Below are 23054 nucleotides of genomic sequence, written 5' to 3' on the forward strand. Positions count from 1 at the left end.
AGCAGATGTGGTTATCATTTCATTGAAGCCAGAAATTAGGTTTTCATTTTTCATAATAATAGTGTTGTTTTTAACATTCTGTAACTAACTATGCATAAATAGAATGACAAAGATGAATGGTGATGTATATGGTTCGCAATGATCCATAAAATCAGCAGCTCCAAGCAGATATAGTTTGATTATTGCTGTTGGAGTTTTATCCAGTTATAACTGATACTTGAACCTTCAAACCTCGGGGTAAACTGCATTAGAAGCAATTCCACAGTTGTTATTCATGTCCTTAGCCATGTGAACGTATCCTCTGTTGCCCCAACTTGCTCCCCAACTGAAGCATATAAAATAAATTTGTATTACAGTCCTGGTGAGTCATGTCATTAGAAATCAAATGATAAAATTAAGAATTCAAGGCAATATTTTAATTGCGTTTTAGGATGTGGAGGTGCTGGTGTTAGACTTGGGTGGCAGTCAGAAGTCACACAACACCAGGTTATAGGCCGACAGGTTTATTTGAAATCACAAGGTTTCGGAGCATTGCTCCTTCTCCAGGTGAAGCCACGTGACAAAGGAACAGTGCTGCAGAAGCTTGTGATTTCAAATAAATCTGTCAGACTATAACCTGGTGTCATGTGACTTTGGACTTATATTTTTGGAGGTTGAGAGATAGCCATCTCTTGAATGGCTTATAGGATAAAGAAAGGGCCATTTATCTCTGAGACGGATGCATTTTTTCATTACATCATGGCTGACTTTCACAATAACCCATTGACCTGTGCTGTATCCCTTGATAGCCTTATCTGAAAATAACCTGCTAATCTCAGTCTGAAAAATTTCAATATCCAGCATCAGAGCATTGAGCAAAAGTGTTCGGTATTGCTACGTGAAAATGTATTACCTAATTTTACTCCTGAATGGCTCAGTTTTATTCTTACAATTCTGCCTTATCTGGGTTTCCTATAAAAAGAACATCTGTCTGAATATAATGTATAAAATACATGGTCATTAAAAGCACTTTAACTGGGGCATCCCTCAAATAGTTGAACTGCAGGGGATACGAATCAAGATTTTGGCCCCTGCCCTCACAATTTGTTTCAGGCTTTTGATTCATAGGTCTTGCACAAAACTTGTGCAGCAGTGCGCTGCCCTTTCAATCATACTAAAGCTAATGGGATGCCTCAGGCACTTCACATTTATTAGACCAGCAGCAGTTTGGCAATGGGGGTGGTGGCGGGGGGGGGGGGGGGGGGGGGGGGGGGGGGGGGGGGGTAGTCATAAACTGCTATTACTGGCAATTGACCAGTATTCCAGTGCATCGCTAACAAATTTTCTTCCTACTGCCAATGTTGTTTGGATTCTCCATTCATTGTAGCCAGTCGGGCTGCACTCAGAGTACCGTGAGTAGATCTGGACCCCACCCATTAGGAAAGATATACTGCACACTCCATCCCTCCTGGTGTCGACCCTATGCCTACATTCTTTCATCTTCTTCCATTATTTTTTGTCTTTATTCATTCCAGCGATGAGTACATCACTGACCAGACAGCATTTATTGGCAATCCCTAATTGCCCCAAGGGCAGTTAAGTGTCAACCAAATTGCTGTGGGTCTGGAGTCACAAATAGGCCAGACCAGCTAAAGATGGCAGTTTCCTTCCCTAAAAGGCATTAGTGAACCAGATGGGTTTTCCCAACAATCGACAATGGATTCATGATCATCATTACATTATTAATTCCAGAGATTTATTGAATTCAAATTCCACCATCTGCCAGGGCAGGATTCAAACCAGTGTCCCCCAGAACATTATCTGGGTCTCCACATTAACAGCCTGGTGATAACACCACCAGGCTATTGCCTCCCCTCAACAGCCTAAGGTGTTCTAGCTCACGTGTATTGTAAATTGCTGCATTTTGTTTTATCTCTTCTTGGTGTACAATATTGTAAACCCATTAATGGAGTCAAGAATTACCACTTTTATAATTTTTACTATGACCTCAGTCCCCATGAAAGTAATGAAATCATGACCCAGTGATCTGTTGTAGAATATTTGGTTGATAGATCAACCAGGACAGCTGGGAGATCTCCCCTACTCTTAAATGGTACAACTGAATCTATTCTACCTGCTGGAGAAACTCAATGCGTCTGGCAGTATCTGTGAATAGAGAAACAGAGTTAACATGTTGCGTCCGATATGACTCTTCTTCAGAATTCATTCTTCCTAGAATCCCCACTCACATTCCACATAGCTTGCAAGAATCTCATATTTGTTGGAGTGGCTGAGTGTCCTTGAACACTGTTCCTACGTCCCGTCACCATTCTCGCCTGCAGTTATAGCCTCTTGTCCCTGATCGTGGATCAAATCTGAATGAATTAATCTGAGGGGTGACGCTACTTCCTATAGTAGCGTCTCCGAGTAAAGTTCCTCTTTCCTAGATGTGGCGCACGTTAGGATTCCAGTTCCTCAACTCAGATCCAAAATTCCTTGAGCTGTAAACAATTACTACGGATGTGTTTGTCCAAGATCACCTTGCTGTCCAGCAGCTCCCTCATGCCGCAGCAACAACACATCATCCATTAGGCCAATACTATTTTATGTTATTTAATTTGTCATTTCATGATTCAAACTTACAACTCTTTAAATCTTTTACTTCAGCTATTTTTAATAAGACAAACTAAAGACTTTACTTTTACTTCAAAGAAATAGTCACTAATTCTTTTACTGAATGGTGGAGCAGGATCAACAGGCCAGATGGCCCACTGTTGCTCCGATTTCTCATGCTGTAATCCTACTCACCAGTCAGTTGCCATCCTCGTTCTTGGGTCATGTTGTTGATCATGGCACCACTCTGCCTCTGGGATCACTGTAAATCAGCCTTCAATCCATGTTTTGTAACTCCCTCCCATTCACTTCCTGCTCTGAAGATTTTACTTCATGCATTTCACTGTACTTAAAGCATCTCCTTTCCCCATGCATCCAATTCATAGATATACTCTCCCTGTCTCTGACTTACTCAGGTAAAGGTTGCTTCACACTGACTCTGTGCTTTAAGAACCACCCTTTCTTGTAGAGATAACACAGTGTGGAGCTAGATGAACGCAATAGGTCAGGCAGCATCAGAGGAGCTGGAAAGCTGATGTTTTGGGTCAGGTCCCTCCTTCAGAAATATTCTTTTTCTGAAAAAGGGTTTTGACCTGAAACATCAGCTTTCCTGCTCCTCTGATGCTACCTGGTCTGCTTGTGTTCCTCCAGCTCCACACTGTGTTATCTCTGACTCCAGCATCAGCAGTTCTTACTACCTTTTCTTGTAGAGAGCTTTGATGTCTCCCTTACTTCAGGCAAGAGATTTTAGGTGATGAACAGATAAGTGCTACAATCAGGAATATGTCTTTTTTAATTAGGCTATTTTAACTTAAATCCTGTCCATTTTAGGTCTGAATCTCACTTCTGCTCTCAAACTAACTTGAAAATAATTTACCAGTTGAATTTCCACTTAGAACCATTTTCTCAGATACTCACTCAGTCTTTGCACAGTCTTAGCTGTGAGTTTGGGAGACAGCATTCTCCTCACTGGGACTGCTTGTAGTCCCAGTAGCCACTACTATGTTCTCCTGGTGCGGCTTTGAAAACAGAGGGGACGGTCAATCCAATTGGCCAGCAATCTCAAGGGCAGGACATCCTGCCCCTGAAGGGTGAAAGTTCCACTCCTGAGTAATTAATGCTGCCTTGGATTCGCATCATTATGGAACAATCAGTTTTAAACTTAGGTCAGTGCTGACCGAGTTTTAGCTACGACAGGAGGACAGTACGTATCCCACAAAATCCATCCAAATGATTCAGACTAACGATCTTTCTTCAGATATGGGAAATAGTCTGTTTCCATTTTATCTCAGATCTTTTCTTTTACTCACCATCCCCTTTTTGATCTGCTTAAAACCTTTGGCACTTCTAATTTCTTTCAACTCAGTAGAAAGTTCCAGAACATTAACTTTGCTTCCCTCTTCACAGATGCTGCCAGACCTGCTCAGTATTTTGCACTTGTTACTAATTATAGCCTAACTTCCGTGAACCTTAATATCTGGACAACAAATTGCAATTGTTTGGACAAAGAGAGTTACGCCTATGACCAGTATGATGGCAAGTTTTGACTTGGTAGCTGAATTATAAATAAAAATAATCTTTGAGGCAGCTCTAAGATGTTTTTAATATCTTGCTCCAACATCAAGTCTGTAATGTAAGATAACAAAGTGTAGAGCTGCATGAACACAGCAGGCCAAGCAGCATCTCAGGAGCACAAAAGCTGATGTTTCAGGCCTAGACCCTTCATCAGAAAAGGGGGATGGGGAGAGGGTTCTGAAGCAAATAAGGAGAGGGGGGAGGTGGACCAAAGATGGAGAGAGGAGAAGATAGGTGGAGAGGAGAGTATTGGTGGGGAGGTAGGGAGGGGGTTGGTCAGTCCGGGGAGGATGGGCAGGTCAAGGGGGCCGGATGAGGTTGGTAGGTAGGAAATGGAGGTGCGGCTTGAGGTGGGAGGAGGGGTTAGGTGAGAGGACGAACAGGTTAGGGAGGCGGGGACGAGCTGGGCTGGTTTTGGGATGCAGTGGAGGGAGGGGAGATTTTGAAGCTGGTGAAATCCACATTGATGCCTTTGGGCTGCAGCGTTCCCTAGTGGAAGCTTTTGTGCTCCTAGGATGCTGCTTGGCCTGCTGTGTTCATCCAGCCCCACGTTTTGTTATCTTGGATTCTCCAGCATCTGTCGTTCCCATTATCTCCACTCTGTAATGTACCTGTTTTTAACAATCCAAAATGGTTTCTGATTTTCAACTCCATATCCAACGACCAAGATCCCATGATCCAAATTGTCTGTACTGCAGTGAGGTTCATAAAATATTCCTGCCAGAAAATAAATGTTCATAGTTGTTATTGCAGAATTTCTCAACGTTGCACAAGTCTCCAATAAAAGTTGGAATTTTGTGTGTGAAATATCTTAAACCCATGAAAATTCTGACAGAATCAGGATTAAACTAATTTCCCATATTGATCCCTGTTCAGAGATTACCTAGAACAATTTTTTAAAATTATTCATTCATAGGATGTGAGCATCACTGTCTAGATCAATACCTATTACCCATTCCTAATTGCCCAGAAGGCAGTTAAGAGTTAACTACATAATTGTGGGTCTGGTATCACATGTTGGCCAGACCAGGTGAGGATGGCAGATTTCCTTCCCTAACAGGCATTAGTGAATCACATGGGATTTTCCTGACAATCAGTAATGGTTTCATGGTCATCATGAGACTCACTTACAAATTATTATCGAATTCAAATTCCACCATCTTCCATGGTGAGATTTTGATCCAGGTCCCCAGAATATTATCTGGATTAACATCCAGTGATAATAATACTAGGCCATTGGCTCCCCCATAATCATTAAAAGCCCAGGTTTCAGCCACTCCCACCTTCCTTAGGATGTGTTGATTGGGAGGAAAAACTGTGGAAGTAATGAATTCATTAAACCTACTCCCTATTATAGCTACCTCCAGCTTAAGTTCGTTCATGGGTACCACCAGAAAAGTTGTCCATTTCAACCCATGACAGGTGCAACCAATCCAACATCAAAAGGTATAACTGAAAAAAAGGCATGGTCCTAATTTCTACATCAATTGATACTTCAATATTGAAACTTACATTCTTCTATTTTGTCTTCAGCCCCATTTGGATGTCAAATGTCTCCTTTCAGAAAAGCAGGCTATTACTCGGATACCATTTTGCTCAGCAGCTTAGTGTCCATGTGCTGCCATGTGGCATGTTGAAAGTGGCCCCATAGGATTGTGGGTAGGCCGTCAGTAGATGTGACAGATTGCTGTTTTGTTTCACCCTAACATATTTCTACTTCATTCTATGTGTCAATGCAAGTTTTAGTCTTTGCTCTTGAAAGACCACACAATCAGACAAATTGTGCAGCTTAGACATCTGGAGTTCTGTCAAAGCAGATTTCAGATGTATGGTTTTAGTTGATGAGGAGTCTGCCAGTTTTCAAACATGACCATAAGAGGTAAAAACAGAAGTAGACCATTCAGCTCATCGAGTCTGCTTGGCCGTTCAATGAGCTCATGGTTGATCTAATAATTCTCAACTCTACTTCCCTGCCTTTCCCCCATAACCCTTCATTCTCGTTACTGATTAAAACTCTGTCCATCTCAGCATTGAATGTACTTAATGATCCAGCCCTTTGCAGTAAAGAATTGCACATATTCACCACCTTCTGAAAGAAGGAGTTCCTCCTTATCTCTTGACTAAAATGTGTGCCCCCTTATCCTGAGGTAAGCCCTCTGGCCACAGACTCTCCCACAAGGGAGCACCAATCTCTCTATGCCTACATTGTCACTAAAGTTATGCTCCAATCATATCCAATCATATCAGAGAAACAGCAACACAATTTGCCAGCATTTATGACAGCATGACTCCCTATTATCTAAATCCCCAATAAAACAAGTTCACTGATTGTACTGACAGTGCATAGGTATTTAAAGGGACACAATAGAAATATGTCTAACAAAATTTGAAGATTATATCTGAGCTTTTGCCTTTTTATTGAAATATTCTGGGCTTCTCTGGCTGGGTTGGCATTTATCACCCAACCTGGGTTATCTTTGATTGAAGATAATGGTAAGCTGCCTTCTTGAACAGCTACAGCCCATCTGGTGTAGATTGATCCACAATGCGATTAGAGTGGGAATTCTAGGATTTTGACTCGGTGACACTGAACAATGGCATCCATGTCAGAATGGCTTGAGGGTGTGAGGAGGGAAATGAACTTGGAGGTTGTATCTATGTGTTTGGAAGTTGCTAAGGAGACTTGATGAATTTCTACAGTACATCTTGTAGATGGTACACACTGCTGCTATTGTCAATGGTGAAGGGAGCAAATGTTTGTGGGTATGGTGCCAATCAAGCGGACTGATTTGTCCTGTATAGTGTCTTGAGTGTTGTTAGAGCTGCACCAATCCAGGCAAGTGGGGAATATTCCATCACACTCCTGACTTATCCCTTGTAGATGGTGAAAATTCTTTGGAGAACCAGGTAGTGAGTTATCTAACCTCCGATTTGCAGCTATAGCCACTGAATTTATGTGATTGTACGGGGATTGGGAGCTCTGTTAGCCGGGCATCTGGTTTGGCAGATGGAATGCTGCCAGTAGATTGGGTTTAAATCCCATACCAGCTGAGGCTACCATGAAGGGCACTCCTTTCTCAACCTTGCCCCTCACCTGAGAAACGGTGACCCTTGGTTTAAACCACCATCGGTTCTCTCTCTCTCTAATGAAAGAGTGGGGCCTTTCCCTTTTCTTATATGGATAGTCTCATTCAGTTTCTGGCCAGTGGTAACCTCTAGTACTTTGATAGTAGAGGGTTCAGTAATGGCAATGCCGTTGAATGTCGAGGGAAGATTGTTAAATCATCTCTTATTTGAGACGGTCATTGTTTCTTCTTCCTCCACTTCCACTGAGTTGCTCAGCAGGTTTATACTGAGTGCTTCTTATTGTGGTGGAACAACAGGGGCCCCAATATGAATCCCACTTGCAAAAACATTTATTTTTTGAGGAGGAAGGTAGAAGAACAATGGAGAAATATTGGTACCCCAGGGGAGCCTTATTCCGGACATGATTTGCCACACCTAGCAATGACCAAGCTGAACTTAAAGCAGGATATAACGGTTTTGAGTTAGCAATAAAATGCAAAGCTTGCGATGATGATGTGGCTTTAAGAGGTTATCTTGTCCTGGTTTCTTTTAAGTCAAGGGGTGAATAAGAGCTGACAAACTGGCTGGTTAAGGCCACTTGAGTAAACAGCCTTGGAGGTATGGGCTCTTTTTAACTGCTTGAAGGTGTGTGCCTAGCTCTCATAGATCAGGCTTCTGGGTTTCAGGTTTCTGGCTGTTGGTTTTTCAATGGCGTTAGAAGCTGTTGGAATCTCAATAGATTTGGAAGCTTCAGTGAACTTCTTGTGGCTGACACTCTCTCTGAATTTTCTCTTGTTTCTTTCCCCCCAGGATTGGAGAACAGCATGTGAGAATCTGTGTGAAGTTACCTTTTTGCCAAGGCATGTGTTTATGGCATGTTACTACATTGGGACAGTTAAATAATTGTAGTGATTGTATCCATTATTCTTGTAAGTTTTCCAACAGAGTTAATATATTCTAAACTCTTCTTCCATTTGTTTGTATTTTAACTATGAAATAAACTATGTTTTCCTTCATGTCAAGTAGTTTGACCAGTTGCATTGCATCTGGAATTTGGCACATCACATTGGCCTGTAAAATAAGAAAAAATTAAGATCTAGTCTAACTTCTTAAATATTTTGAGGGGGTCTGGTCTATCTATAACAAGTTGAACTGACTGTTGCGTACCCGCACTGACATATACCACTGAGCTGCTTCATACTGGTAAACTGTACTGTCAGATCTTTCTTCGTCATTTTCTGCCAAGAATTCTACTGTGTTGCTTCATAGAGATTGTTGGAAATGGGCAGATGCTGGAAAATTCTGGAATTTTTAGGATAAGACCTGGGACACATTGGATGGTGCTTGGATCTGACATTTCTTGACACATGAAACATGTTTCCCTGCTGAATTATTCTCGATGACAAGCATGAGCCAGTTTAACACGCTGGGAAAATTTGCTTCGTACCTGATTTGTACAACATGAAAGATCTATGCTCGGCATCTATACCAACAGATATCGGTCCAACTGTGGCCACCGCTGCAGCTAAATCCACTTCCGAGCCTGATGGAATCCGCTTCACGCCTTTGCAAGTAGCAACAATACAGCTCTGGTTGAACATACAATTGCCATCCTGAAACCAAAAGCAAGTCCAATAAAACTGAGTAAGCATAGGATCCCAAATGTTCCCCAGGAATATCTTGGCAGCTGTTACCATAACTGGTTGAAAATGTAGATTTCTGGAGAAATTTGAGGCAGCGTTCTTTCTATTCATAGCAAACAAAACAAATCAACTATCTGACAACTGCCAAACAATAAAGTTTCGGAAGAGTTACCTTGGCAGTGTATGGATAGGACTGCTCAGAAGTGATGCCCTTTTCTTTTATGAATAGGAAACCTGCCAGGACAGATCCACCATTACAACCTGCATTTCCCACAGCTCTGCTACAATCCATCAGGTACTGCTCACTCAGGGAAATGAGCTTTCCTGTTTTATTAAAGACTTGCCCTTCAAGTACGCCTGTAGTACTGAAAGCCCAGCATGATCCACATTGCCCCTAGCAAAGAAATAAAAGTCTCAGTGAGAGGGGGAATGGTTTAGGACATTTCTCTAATTTTAGACTTTGAAGAATTCATGAAAAAACTCATTGTTTGGAACACAATCAAGAATAAAAAGTTGAGAGAGAAGCAGTAACTTTAAAGATTTATTGGTGAGGTGATACTAAAATAGTTTTTTAAAGAGTAAACAAGTTGAAGCACAGGAAATGGAAAGCAGAAAAGGAAAGAATGGGTAAGTGCAGTATTAGGTTCCCCCCACATTGGGAAGGTGTATAGGAGGAAGGCAGAGTAAGGTGGAAATTAGAAGAGAAGAAATCCAAAAAAACAATAATAGTGATTTTTTGAAAACGGAGAAAATAAATGTCATGGTTTATTGCCCAAGACTAAGATTCTATTTGATTGTGTCTAATGCACAAAACAAATTGTCAATATTTCTGCCTTGATGTATTGTCACATGCAGTTCATCACATAATCATACAGACTTTGGATCATCACAGCAAACTGATCGTATTGCTTATTTTACCTGTTATAGAAGTTAAATAACATAATTTTAATATTGTGTGGCATCAACAGTTCTTCAAACTATCTCGCTTTAATAAGCGCCAGAACCATTTCCCCACATCTTTACCTGGTCCTTCACTGGAGTAACATAACCTTTGGGACGCCAGTCAACAGCCAGAGGAAGCTGGATGTTCTGCTGTGCTGTAAACAGTTTGGAATTTGACTTCTCGGCTTTGTTTATGCTGGATGCAGACAAAAGCTGCCTAAATTCACCAAAGGTCTAGAAAATCAAAACATCTGAAATTGTGACTTATACGGATTTAAAGACTCATTCTATTTTGTTTACAATTTCACAGTGAATTTGCATAACTTTCATCATCTGGGTGCAAGAAACAATCATTTAGGATTCCCAAGAACCAGTCATTGGAATGGACTCTATTAGTAGCATGCAGCCAAGAGTTGCGTTTGTAAAGCTTCAAATATTCATAGCCTAGATATTTTCACATTGTAGGTGTAGTTCAGTAAATAAGATGTTCCAAAATGAAAAAGGAAAAAAAAATCACCAGAAGAACACTTTACATTTCAAGTGACATTTGTGGGGAGCATTCGTAAACAGGTTGGTGAGCTGACTAAAAAATTGATGAAACAATTTTGTACAGCTCAGAAAGTATGCTGAGAGTACATTAGCAGTTAATATGGCAGGGGGTCAGAAACTGGAATAAGGTGCTCATTGCTCAAAGATAGATGAATTGGATATATCACAAGAGCTGATGTTACTACATGGAAGAAAATTGTCCGCCAAGTAGCCACCAAAAGAAGTGTTGAGACTTGGTGTGGAAGTTGTTGGAAGATGTTATCAGAAAGCTCAGTACGGAAACATGAACTCATTCATACTCAAGGTGCAGAACATTTCATGATGGGATTGCAGCCACAAGTAATTGTTGCTGGATTTTAAACTCTGTGTGTATATGTACATGAGTGTATGTGTGTATTTGTTTGTGTGTATGTATATATTTGTGTGTGTGTTTGTATGTGCGTGGATATGTGCATGTGTATATGTGTATATTTATGTGTTTGTATGTATGTGTGTATGTGTGTGTCTTTGCGAGTGTTTTTGAGTGTGTATGTATGTGTTGTGTGTGTGTGTTGGGTGTGTATGCATGTGAGTGAGTGTGTGTACGTGGGTATGTACATGTTTGGGTGTGTATGCGTGTGAGTGAGTGTGAGAGAGTGTGTATATGTATTTGTGTGTGTGTGTCTGTGTGTGTGTTTGTAGTTTCAGTATGTGAGTGAGTGTGAGAGTGTGTGTGCGTGTTAGTGTGTGTGCATGTGAGTGTATGTGTGCCCTGTTTGGGTGTGTGTGCATGTGAGTGAGTGTGAGAGTGTGTGTGTGTATGTATTAGTGTGTATGTGAATGAGTGTGTGTGTGTGTATATGCATGTGAGTGAATGTGTGTGTGTGTGTTGGGTGTGTATGCATTGAGTGAGTGTGTGTATGTGGGTATGTACATGTTTGGGTGTGTATGCGTGTAAGAGAGTGTGAGAGAATGTGAGAGTGTGAGAGAGTGTGAGTGAGTGTGTGTGTAACTAAAATCAAAAGGGGAAGCCCCCAACCATCGTGGATTGATATCCATTTCATACTTGTCGAAACCATCAGGATCTTATATACTTCAATCAAATTACCTCCTTAAATTTCAGTGGATACAAATTTCATTTGACCAGCCTTTTTAGAAATTCCAACCACTACAGATATTAGTTCAGAAAGCCTCCTTTGAACTGCCTCCAAAGTATTGAAAGCATTTCTTAAATAAGGAGACTAATGTGATACACACTAATCTAGAAGTAATCTCAGGATGCCTTATACAACTGAAGGATAGCTTCCCTATATTTGTATGCAATTCCCTCCAAATTAACAAAGTTATTCTATTAGCTTTCCTGATTACTTGTTTGTCTTGTATATGAGCAATCTGTGATTCATGCATGTGGGCACCCAGATGCCTGAGAGAGCCAGAACTCTGCAACCACTCACTATTTAAATAATATGCCTCTTAATATTCTACCTACCAAAATGGAGAATTTCATATTTTCTCACTTCATACTGTCAGCTGAATCTTCGCCCTTCAACTAAGGAGGGTACAAAGGGATTGATTATGTTCTCTTTCCAACTTATTTTCCTACTGATCTTGTAACATCAGTAAATTTATCGACCACACATTCAGTCCCTTTACTGAAGTTATTTAAGTGAATTGTCAAATGTTGAGGCCCCAGCATGTATCCCCGTAGCACACCACTTGCTACATCTCACCAAACAGAAAGTGGCCCATTTAAACCTATCTTCTGTTTACTGTTGGAATTTCCGTACCAACATGTCAACCCCTACTTCATAAACGCTTATCCTCCAAAGTAACCTTATGAAATACTTTATGGACTCCAAGTTCTATACATTCACATTTCCCACTATCTGCAGCACATGTTACCTCTTCAAAGAACTCTAATGAGTTGGTTATGTATGATTTTCCTTGAAAAGGCATGTTGACTCCTTGAAATCCTGGGACTTCTCCAAGTGTTGGCCATAGTTCATTTAATAACAGGTTCTAACAGTGGTCATCTGACTGATGCTTTTTTTTGTTTTTCGTATCCTTTTTCAAATAAAGAAGTTACATTCTCTATTTTCCAATTTAACCGACTTTCTCCAAATCTAAGGAATTTTGGAAAATTTAAATCAGTGCATCAGCTTTCTCATCAGCACTTCTTTTCAGACCTGAGAATGAAGTACATCAGGCCCTAGTAGATTTGTGGGCCCACAGTTCCGACAATTTACTCACTATTACTTCCCTGGTGGTTGTAATTTCTTGAATTCCATCGCCTTCCATTTCCTACAGCTCTATCTGTATCTGAAATAACTCCACAGAGGCCAGGATCTATTTATACCTGTCAGCCAGGGGCCCCTTAACTTCGACCAAGTTAACAGCCCCAACCAGCCAACTCATACTCTACAAGGTCCACCAGGCTGACCTAGTTACAATCTTTACAATAAGCTTTATAGACTAACTAATGCAAAAAAAAATTCAGTTCATTTGCCATTTTCTTATTTCCCATTTGTAATTCCCCGGATGTGCTTTCTACAGGACTGGCTTCACTTGGTAAATTCCTTTTTAAGTACAATGGAAACCCTTATTATTTGTATTTATATTGCTAGCTAACTTTCTCTTATACCTCCCCTCCATGTTAATATTTATGTCATTCTTTGCTTTCTTTAATATTTTGACTTATCTTCTGACCTGCTGCATACCTTTGTGCAGTTAAATGCACTTATGCACAGTCCGAATTTATCCTTAACATTTTTAGTTAACAAAGGATGACAGGTCTTCCCTTGAAATTTATCACGCTCATTGCAACGGACCTATTCTGTAAAGATGTGCCCCTAAAGATGTGCCACTGTATTTCTGTTCACTTATCACTTAACCTAATTTTCCAGTTCACCATCATGTACTCATAATTGTCCTGACAATGTTGATGTATTAGCCTTTCACTTCTCTACTTTGTCATATATGTATTCAACCAATGATGATCACTGATGCCTAGAGATGCCTTCACTTTGAACCCTTACGGTGTGGAAGCAGGCCATTTGGCCCATTGAGTCCTCATTGACCCTCCAAAGAGCATTTCACCCGGGCCCAAACCCCTACCCTATTGCTGTTCTTCCCACCCTAGACACTGTGGGCAATGTAGCATGGCCAATCACCCTAACGTGCACATCTTTGGACTGTGGGAGGAAACCCACGCAGACACAGGGAGACTGTGCAAACGACATAAAGGCAGTTTTCCAAAGCTGGAATCAAATCCGGGTCCCTGGTGTAATGAGGCAGCAGTGCTGACCACTGAGCCATCGTGCTGGTCATTCATTAATCCTATCATGTTGCACAATACCAGCACTAGTATAGCCTGCTCTCTGGTCAGCTCCAGGAAGTGTGGTTCTAAGAAGCTGTCCTGAAAGGTTCTATAAGCTGATCATCTAGGCTGTCTTTGACCCTCTGATTTTTCCAATCCACAACCCCCATGAATATCACCCTTTCTGAATTGTTTCCATTATTTCTTCCTTTATACTCCATCCCACCCAGTCAGGGTCCCTACACAACTCCCACAAGGAAACTTGCATTTATCATTTATTTGGAATATTGCGTGCAGTTCTGGTCGCCCCATTACAGGAAGGATGTGGAAGCATTGGAAAAGTTGCAGTGGAGATTTACCAGGATATTGCCTGGTCTGGAGTGCAGGCCTTATGAAGAAAGGATGAGGGACTTGGGTCTGTTCTCATTGGAGAGAAGGAGGCTAAGAGGGGATTTAATAGAGACATACAAGATGATCAGAGGATCAGATAGGGTGGACAGTGAGAGTCTTTTTCCGAGGATGATGACTTCAGCTTGTATAAGGGGGCATCGCTACAAATTGAGGAGTGATAGATTTAAGACAGATGTCACAGGCAGGTTCTTTACTCAGAGAGTGGTAAGGGCATGGAATGCCCTGCCTGCCAATGTAGTTAACTCAGCCACATTAGGGGCATTTAAACTGTCCTTGGGTAAGCATACGGATGATGATGGGATAGTGTAGGGGGAGGGTCTTAGATTAGTTCACAGGTCGGGGCAACATCAAGGGCCAAAGGGCCAGTTCTGCGCTGTATTGTTCTATGTTCTATGTTCTATCATTTCTCATCTCTACCCAAACTACTTTCCCTGAATTTAGGTCATCACTCTGTTGTGCTAACGCCATCATTAATTAACAGAATGATCCCTCCATTTAGCTTCCTGCCCTTTCTAAGTGTCCTGTACATTTCAATTTTCAGGTCCCATCCTGCAGCCATGTCTCTGTGATCGTTGCCAGATTGTGTTATTTTGTTTATATTTGTGCGATTAGCTCATCCATTTATTTTCATTGCTAGATACATTCAGAAACAGCCTTCAGTTTTGTCATTTAATGATCTTTGTAATGCCTCACTGTCTTGTGCTTTGTCTCTTCTCTTTGGCTTAGCATATCGTGCCAAATTTGATTTCTCACCCTTAATGTTTGGCTTAAAAGTCTCAATACTTCCTTAATTATGTGGCTCACTAGGTCAGCACAGATACCTCACATCTATAACTAAGCTCCAATATTTTGTTAATGTCTCCTATATTTTGTTATTAGTTTAGTCTTATTACTCCTCTGTGAAGCACTTTAAGATGCTTTTCAATGTGATAAACTTACGTTCTATATGCAAGTTACTGCTTAGCTGTTAAACTCCAGTAAGAAGGAATTGCAACTTTCCAACCCGCTTCTAAATTGCTGAGCAAGTAGGTAGAATATTTTTTATTTGCTCGTGGGACACGGGCATTGCTAGCTGGCCAGCATTTATGGCTTGTCCCTAGTTTCCTTCAAACTGAATGGCTTCCTGGGCCATTTCAGAGGCCAGTTGAGAGACAACCATATTGCCGTAGGTCTGGAGCCACATGTAGGCCAGGTGATGGCAGATTTCCTTCCCTGAAGGGCACTAGTGAAAACAAATGGGTTTTGCTGACAATTGAATCACAACCATCAATAGATTCTAAATTCCAGTGCCATGGTGGATTTTGAACTCAGATCCCCCATACATTGGTTGAGTTTCTGGATTAATAGTCTAGCGACCATATCATTAGGCCAATATCTCCCCATATATCCCAACAGAAGCAAAATTAAGTTCCATTTAGGTACACAAGAGGTGGTTGTGAGAATTTGCCAGTAGTTTGGCTCAGGGATTTTTAAGCACACTTTTGTGTATCACTGGTATAACAAAGCATTTCCATTTTCACAGATGCTGTCAGGCCTGTTGAGTGTTTAGAAGTTTTTTTTGTTTTAATTTCAGATGTTTAGCATCTACTGTCAAATGATTTCATCGTAAACTTACAATGTCTTAGTTTCCTTGTTTCTCATTCAATCTATTCAGCATGATCATTTTTGATTCATTGAATTTTCATTCAAAAGATGATATCTCTCAGCTCCACTTAGTACATACCAGATCTCCAAACTGGTTCATTCCCACAGTAAAGGTGTGTTTCCCCATCGAGTGCTCCAGGTTATGTTGCTCAATGTATCTCATATTGTCTTCCCAAACCAGTCTTCTATCGTTCTTCTCATGCTAAAAGCAACATTAAACCAAAGTTAAATCTTGATCTCTTTTACTGTTGTAAATTCGGGTTTTTTAATCACTTCCATTGCACACTTAAAGATGAAAGATTTTACACGTCATATTAACATGCCCATTCCTCTATTCTTGTCAGGTTCTGATCTTCAGTGTTGTGGTAGACAGTGTAACTCAGTAACAACAGACCTGTTTCTGCAACAGCAGGGTCACTGCTGGAAGTTGTTCTGAATCTGAATCTTCATCCACTGAGCCCTTGTCCAGTCTCATTCATGAAATTTCCATTCTGCACTGATAATCGACCATTAAACTGGAGGGAGACTGTCGCTGAAATGTGGTCTTTGTTTTAAGGGCTGCTCATGGGGACCTTAGTGACACTGTTACACATAAATATTCCACCTGATGCAATCTCTAATTCCTTTTTTCTGTTAATCTTCTCTCTGTTCAAAGAGCCCGGGTTAACTGCAATATCACATTGCTGACTGTTATAGAATCATAGAATCCTCACGGTGGGGAAACAGGCCTGTCAGCCCTTAAAGTCCACCCTGACCATCTGGAGAGTACCCCACCCAGACCAACACCCCCAGCCAATTCCACTACCCTGCATTTCCTATGGCTAATCCACGTAGCCTGCACATTTCTGGACGCTATGGACCATGGCCAATCTATCTTCCCCACACATCTTTGAACTGTGGGAGGAATTCAGAGCACCCAGAGCAAACCCATGGAGACATGGGAAAACATGCAAACTCCGCATGGACAGTCACCCGAGGCTGGAATCCAGCCCAGGTCCATGATGCTGTGAGGCAACAGTGCTAACCACTGAGCCTCTTAGATTGTCATCGCCAATTAGCACCGTTTAGTTCCCACCATCACCTACCCCAAACACCTACACAATGCATTTCTGAACAACTTGGGTGGTGGAATGGAATGCCACCAATCCTAGATAATCAGCTTTGGAAGATGTATAGAGGAGAGATCAGGAGACTAAGTGAATGAGAAGATCTGTGATATATGGACTGTTTCACACAGTGAGTTGTTATGTTTTGAAAATGGAGAGGAGGAGGTATAGTTGAGATATTCAAGAGAGCATTGGTTGTCATCGGTTATTAATGGGTTCCCTTTGGTAGCAGCCCATGTGATGACAAGGCCTGGTGTGTGGGAGCTGGGGTAAGGTCATGGGGGAAGGTGCTCAGGCCCTGAAATTATCGAACTTAATATTGAGCACTGAAGGCTACAAGTTTTCCCAACTGGAAAATGAGGTGCTGTTCTTCCCATTTGTGCTGAGCTTTGCTGGAGTACTATGGCAAGCATGAGGCAGCGATGTTGGCCAGGAAACGAGATGGAGTGTTAAAGTGGCCAGCAACTAGAAGCTTGGGTTCATTTTTGTGGACAGAATATAAGTGCTGTGCAAAGTGATCACCCAGTCTGCATTTTGTCTCCCCAGTGTAGAGGAGACCACTTTGTAGCAGTGAACACAGTAGACTGGATTAAGTGAAGCACAGGTAAATCTTCACCTGGAAGGTATGTCTGAGCCCTTGGAAAGTGAGGAGGGAGGAAGTGAATGGAAGGTGTTGCACCTTCTGCAATTGTAGGGGAAGGTGCCATGGGAGTGTTGGGAGTGGAGAAGGGGTGATCCAGGATGTCCCAGGGGAACGGTCCCTGTGGAAGGCTGACAAGGGAGGGGACAGAAACATGCATCTGATTGTGGCATCCCATTGGAGATGGTAAATGTAGTGGCTAATGACCCTTTGACTATGGATGCTCTCCCATCATCAAAGATTATCCAACTCTCCCTCACTTAGAGTCTCTGTGGCTGCCCCTCCACCCATTTCAGAGGGCCTGGGGCATAGGGCTGAGGCCAGTCATCATCAGTGTTCTTTGCAATTCCAGTGTTTCTTGTTGGGTGCAGCTTCTACTGGGACTGCTGACGGTTCTCAGAGACCGGACTCCCACTGACAGCTGGAAGTCCGAATCTGCTTCTTAAGGCCAACTGCAATGTGGTTTCACTCCAGGGAAGCTTTTTTGTTAAGATCAGTCAGTTTGTGACCAATGTTTCTAGGCCCAGCCCTTGTAAAATTAAGCACATGATCTCATTGAATGGCAGAACAGGCTCAAGGAAGTAAAGGGTATACTTCTAATCCAATGGCCCTTTGCTTTCAGATCTGCTGTTACTATGAGGCAGAGCTTAAGTGGAAACTGAGAGCGGGCAGTGAACAAAGCTTCAGTTATTTCCTGACACAACTGAGATCCGCAAAATAAATCAGCAAGAGATAAATGTATATTTTGCAGTACAATTTTTGGGACAATTATATTTAAAGTTGTTTTCATTTTTCAACCAATCTGTGTTATTTTGATAATTGGCATCTGTTATGATCGGACGGTGTCCATTTTAAGAGGTGAATCAATTGGCTGTGGTAAATGATCAGCTAAAGTTAGACCATAAGACCATAAGACATAGGAGTGGAAGTAAGGCCATTCGGCCCATCAATCCACTCCGCCATTTAAATCATGACTGATGGGCATGTCAACTCCACTTCCCTGCACTTTCCCCATAGCCCTTGATTCCTTGTGAGATCAAGAATTTGTCGATCTCTGCCTTGAAGACATTTAATGTCCCGGCCTCCGCTGCGCTCCGTGGCAATGAATTCCACAGGCCCACCATTCTCTGGCTGAAGAAATGTCTCCTCATTTCCATTTTAAATTTACCCCCTCTAATTTTAAGGCTGTTCCCACGGGTCCTAGTCTTCCCGCCTAATGGAAACAACTTCCCAGCGTCCACCCTTTCTAACCCATACTTTATCGTGTAAGTTTCTATTAGATCTCCCCTCAACCTTCTAAACTCTAATGAGTACAATCCCAGCATCCTTAGCCGTTCATCATACGTTAAACCTACCATTCCAGGGATCATCCGTGTGAATCTCCGCTGGACACGCTCCAGCACCAGTATGTCCTTCCTGAGGTGTGGGGCCCAAAATTGGACACAGTATTCTAATTGGGGCCTAACTAGAGCTTTATAAAACCTCAGAAGCACATCGCTGCTTTTATATTCCAACCCTCTTGAGATAAATGACAACATTACATTCACTTTCTTAATCATGGGCTCTACCTGCAAGTTAACCTTCAGAGAATCCTGGGCCAACACTCCCAGATCCCTTTGTACTTCTGCTTTGCGAATTTTATCACCGTTTAGAAAATAGCCCATGCCTGTATTCTTTTTTCCAAAGTGCAAAACCTCACATTTACTCACGTTGAATTTCATCAGCCATTTCCTGGACCACTCTCCTAAACTGTCTAAATCTTTCTGCAGCTTCCCCACTTCCTCAGCACTACCTGCCTGTCCATCTATCTTCGTATCATCGGCAAACTTCGCCAGAATGCCCCCGGTCCCTTCATCCAGATCATTAATATATGAGGTGAATGGTTGCGGCCCCAACACTGAACCCTGCGGGACACAACTCGTCACCAGTTGCCATTCCGAAAAAGAGCTTTTTATCCCAACTCTCTGCCTTCTGTCAGACAGCCAATCCTCAATCCAAGCCAGTAGCTCACCTCAAACACCATGGGCCCTCACCTTGCTCAGCAGCCTCCCGTGAGGCACCCTATCAAAGGCCTTTTGGAAGTCTAGATAGATAACATCTACTGGGTTTCCATGGTCTAACATGCTTGTTACCTCTTCAAATAATTCTAACAGGTTTGTCAGGCACGACCTCTCCTTACTAAATCCATGCTGACTTGTTCTAATCTGACCCTCTACTTCCAGGAATTTAGAACTCTCATCCTTGACAATGGATTCTAGAATTTTACCAACTACTGAGGTTAGGCTAATCGGCCTATAATTTTCCATCTTTTGCCTTGATCCTTTCTTAAGCGGGGGGGTTACAACAGCAATTTTCCAATCATCTGGAAAAAGTTCATGGACTTATTCAGATTGTTTTGAACTTTTACAGAGGGCGCAACTTCAAGATAAAACCTCACCATTGGATTGTAGCAAACGAGAAGTTTGCATATTCTTTAGCTCTGACTGGAGGCTAGTAACCGCCCAGTACAGGACAATTTGGAATCTCATCATTTTGTAACTTATTGGCATCAGATTCCTTCTTTAACTTACTGTTCATTAAATATTGAATCGCATTGCTGAAGCATTCCTCAACCAAACCAAAACTTACATAAAGGAACACAAATAGTAAACTTACAGACTCAGAAAGGTTGTGCAAACTAAAAATTCATTAAGACGCATTGAATCTTTAATTCGGAGAATAAGCAGATAAAAACTGTGCTGTTCTATGTTCTATAAGGTAGGGGTAGAGGTTAGATAGATCTTAGGTTTAGGGTAAAAGTTCAGCACAACATTGTGGGCCAAAGGGCTTGTACTATGCTGTTCTATGTTCTACTTTCTATGTTCTATGTTCTATGTTCTAAACCCAATAAGGAATTATGCCTAACTAAGGTGTTCGTACTGGAGTGAATCATTCCAATACTGAGTTCTGATGGAGGCTCACTCAGCCCATAATGTTAACTCTGATTTATCTCCATAACTGCTGAAATTTTCCAGCAAACTCTATTGCATTCCGATGCTGTCCCGTTTACTTCCCACCTACAGTGATGATAGACTTGATCCCATGCAAAGCTGTTGTATATGTATCTTAATACTCACTTAATTCTTCTGACCCATCACTCTTGTTCTGTCCCAGTTACATTGTCGTATGTCCAGTGAAGCCTCAACTCAGATGTTTTCACTATGCTTTGATATCAATTCATGCCCATTGCCTATGTCTGCAACCTCTTCCAGCCCGACAAACCCCCGTGGCCTCAGATTTATACATTTCATAGCACTTGCTCATCCCCGATTTTCTCTAGATTTCTCTCCATAAATCTCAGCACATCTTAACCTCACTTTCCTTCCTTAAGATTTTCATTAAAGGCTGTTTAAGGCTGGAGTGTGACAGATTTTCTTTGAAATAGCTCCTGCAAAGTTCTTCAGTGTATTATACTTATTTTACAGGGTGCTATATTAATGCAGATTTTTTTTCAATCAAATTCAAAATGTGTGAAGTTGCTGCAAAGTTTATCAACACAAATCTTTACATAGTTAGGAATTAGGGACAGGAATAGGCCATTCAGTCCCGTGAACTCTTTCACCATTTGATAAGACTGAGTTTGTTTTGACTGTGGCCTCAATTCAATTCGTTCTTTACCTCCTATAACCTTTGACCCCATTTAACTCTGGCTTTAAAAGATTCAATGCCTTAACTTCGCTGTTCTCTGAAGAAGGGAACTTCAAAAACTAATGACCCTCAGAGAAAAAGAATAAGATGTCTTTTCATCTCTGTCTTAAATAGGAAACCCATCATTTTTAAACTGTTGTGCCCTGGGTCTAGTCACACTCAGCAAGGGAAACATTCTTTCAACATCCACCTTAACAAGTTCTCAAAAAATCTTACATTTTTCAATAATATCACCTCTCATTCTTCTAAATGCCAACAGATACAGGCTGAACCTTTCGTCAGAGGTAATCCTTTATCCCGGAAACAGGTTAAGTGAAGTGTTTCTAATGCAAGTCTTGGAATATGTTCAGCACTTGATTTCTTACCTCTTTGTACTGTTTATTATGAAATGATTTCCAATTGTTCCAGTCTACATCCAATGTTGGATCAAATGGGGATCCAGAGGCTAATGCCAGAATGCAGACCTCCACACATCCAATTATTAAAGCGAGCATCATGACAGACAGCCTAATGAGACAAAACCTATGATATTAATCTTTATGGTAAATATAGTTCAAGATTACTCTGGACCAAATTGTTATTGATGTTAGTCCATACAGAGATAGGGTTATCCAGATATTCTGATCAATCTTCAACAAAGGTGGTTACCAAGTTTTAGGAAGCTTATTGTAAAGCTGGAGAGGGTTCAGAAGAGATTTGCCAGGATATTGCCGGGTATGGAAGGTTTGTGTAACAGAGTAAGGCCGGATAGGCTGGGATTTTTTTCACTGAAGCACAGGAGGTTAAGAGGAGATCTTATAGAAGTTTATAAAATAATGAGGGGTACAGATAGAGTAAATGGTAGGTGTCCTTTTGCCAGGATGGGGCATTTCAAGACTAAGGGGCACATTTTTAAGGTGAGAGTAGAGAGATTTAAAAATGGCATGAGGGGTATTATTTTTACACAGAGGGTAGTTTACGTGTGGAATGAACTTCCTGAGTTTGTGGTGTGTATGGGTACAATTATAACATTTAAAAGACTATTGGATAATTACATGAATAGGGAAGGTTTGCAGGGATATGGGCTGTGCTGAAACGTAATTTTGCAACTTATAGCCCAGTTTACTTTGCAAGCCGGGAAATAAAAAGCTTGTTTTAAGGGCTGTGTTATTGAAGTTTTTAGAATGTCCTAAACAGACCGCTGATTCATTTATTTACCGGAAGAAGGGTCCCAACACGAAACATCAGCTTTCCTGCTCCTCTGATGTTGCCTGGCCTGCTGCGTTCATCCAGCTCCATACAGAGTTATCAGTAATTCACTCATGCCTTTCCAGATTGGAAACCTGCCTTCCTTATCTGGCCTGCACCACATGTGACTCCAATCCCAGGTTAATGTGACTGGCCCTTTTGAATTTTCCCAGAAAACCATGTCAAATCGCTACCACCCTCCATCTTCTCAAGGCGAATCAATGAAAAATTAAACTGAAATTAAATTTCCTGAGATATTCAGAACCTGAAAATGAATAATGGTCGTATTTTCATGATTATTAACTGTTGAAAAGAATGAAGTTTCCATAGTCCTGCACTCTGATTTGAGAGAGATACAACTGGTACAGTTTTAATCTGAGCATCACCATGCATCAGGCAAAGGGAAAGGGTGAGAAGGAGAGTCCTTTGTAGTAACCTCATTCTACGCTACAAGTCAACCATCCAGCCAACTGGCTAAGCATTGAGTGAAGATCAGAGCATAACAATTGACTTCCATTTAAATGCTGGGACACAATGTCGGCCAATTTAAAGATAACTTGTGCAGAGAAGATTGGAAAGAAGTATATGAACCAGTTCCAAATTCAATTTCAAAGAATGTTTATCAGTTCAATAAGGTAGCTCGATCATATCATGCAAGTTATTCCAACAACATAAGT

The 23054-nt window shown here is 41.4% G+C and overlaps 1 protein-coding gene across 1 annotated transcript; it reads right to left on the reverse strand.

Annotated features, from left to right (window-relative positions):
* Window positions 1–225: 225 nt before the first annotated feature.
* LOC125465835 (procathepsin L-like) lies at window positions 226–21605 on the reverse strand. Its single transcript, XM_048559731.1, has 7 exons — window positions 21516–21605; window positions 15797–15919; window positions 9900–10052; window positions 9049–9270; window positions 8681–8846; window positions 4779–4884; window positions 226–325 (listed from the first exon to the last, which is right to left on the reverse strand). Exons 2-7 carry the CDS (start codon window positions 15878–15880, stop codon window positions 226–228), a joined length of 831 nt encoding a protein of 276 aa, XP_048415688.1. The 5' UTR covers window positions 15881–15919; window positions 21516–21605.
* Window positions 21606–23054: the final 1449 nt, after the last annotated feature.

This window comes from Stegostoma tigrinum, chromosome 30 (assembly GCF_030684315.1).
Source record: "Stegostoma tigrinum isolate sSteTig4 chromosome 30, sSteTig4.hap1, whole genome shotgun sequence".
Classification (NCBI taxonomy): Eukaryota; Metazoa; Chordata; class Chondrichthyes; order Orectolobiformes; family Stegostomatidae; genus Stegostoma; species Stegostoma tigrinum.

Bases quoted from the DNA above. Each gene is read 5' to 3' on its own strand.
- LOC125465835 (XM_048559731.1), bottom strand. From the start codon at position 15,880: ATGAGATACATTGAGCAACATAACCTGGAGCACTCGATGGGGAAACAC. The intron at 8,847-9,048 runs GTAACTCTTCCG...TTTTGGTTTCAG, and splicing joins CCTATCCATACACTGCCAAG to GATGGCAATTGTATGTTCAA. The intron at 4,885-8,680 runs GTACGAAGCAAA...ATTTTCTGGCAG, and splicing joins TTTCATGTTGTACAAATCAG to GAATATTTTATGAACCTCAC.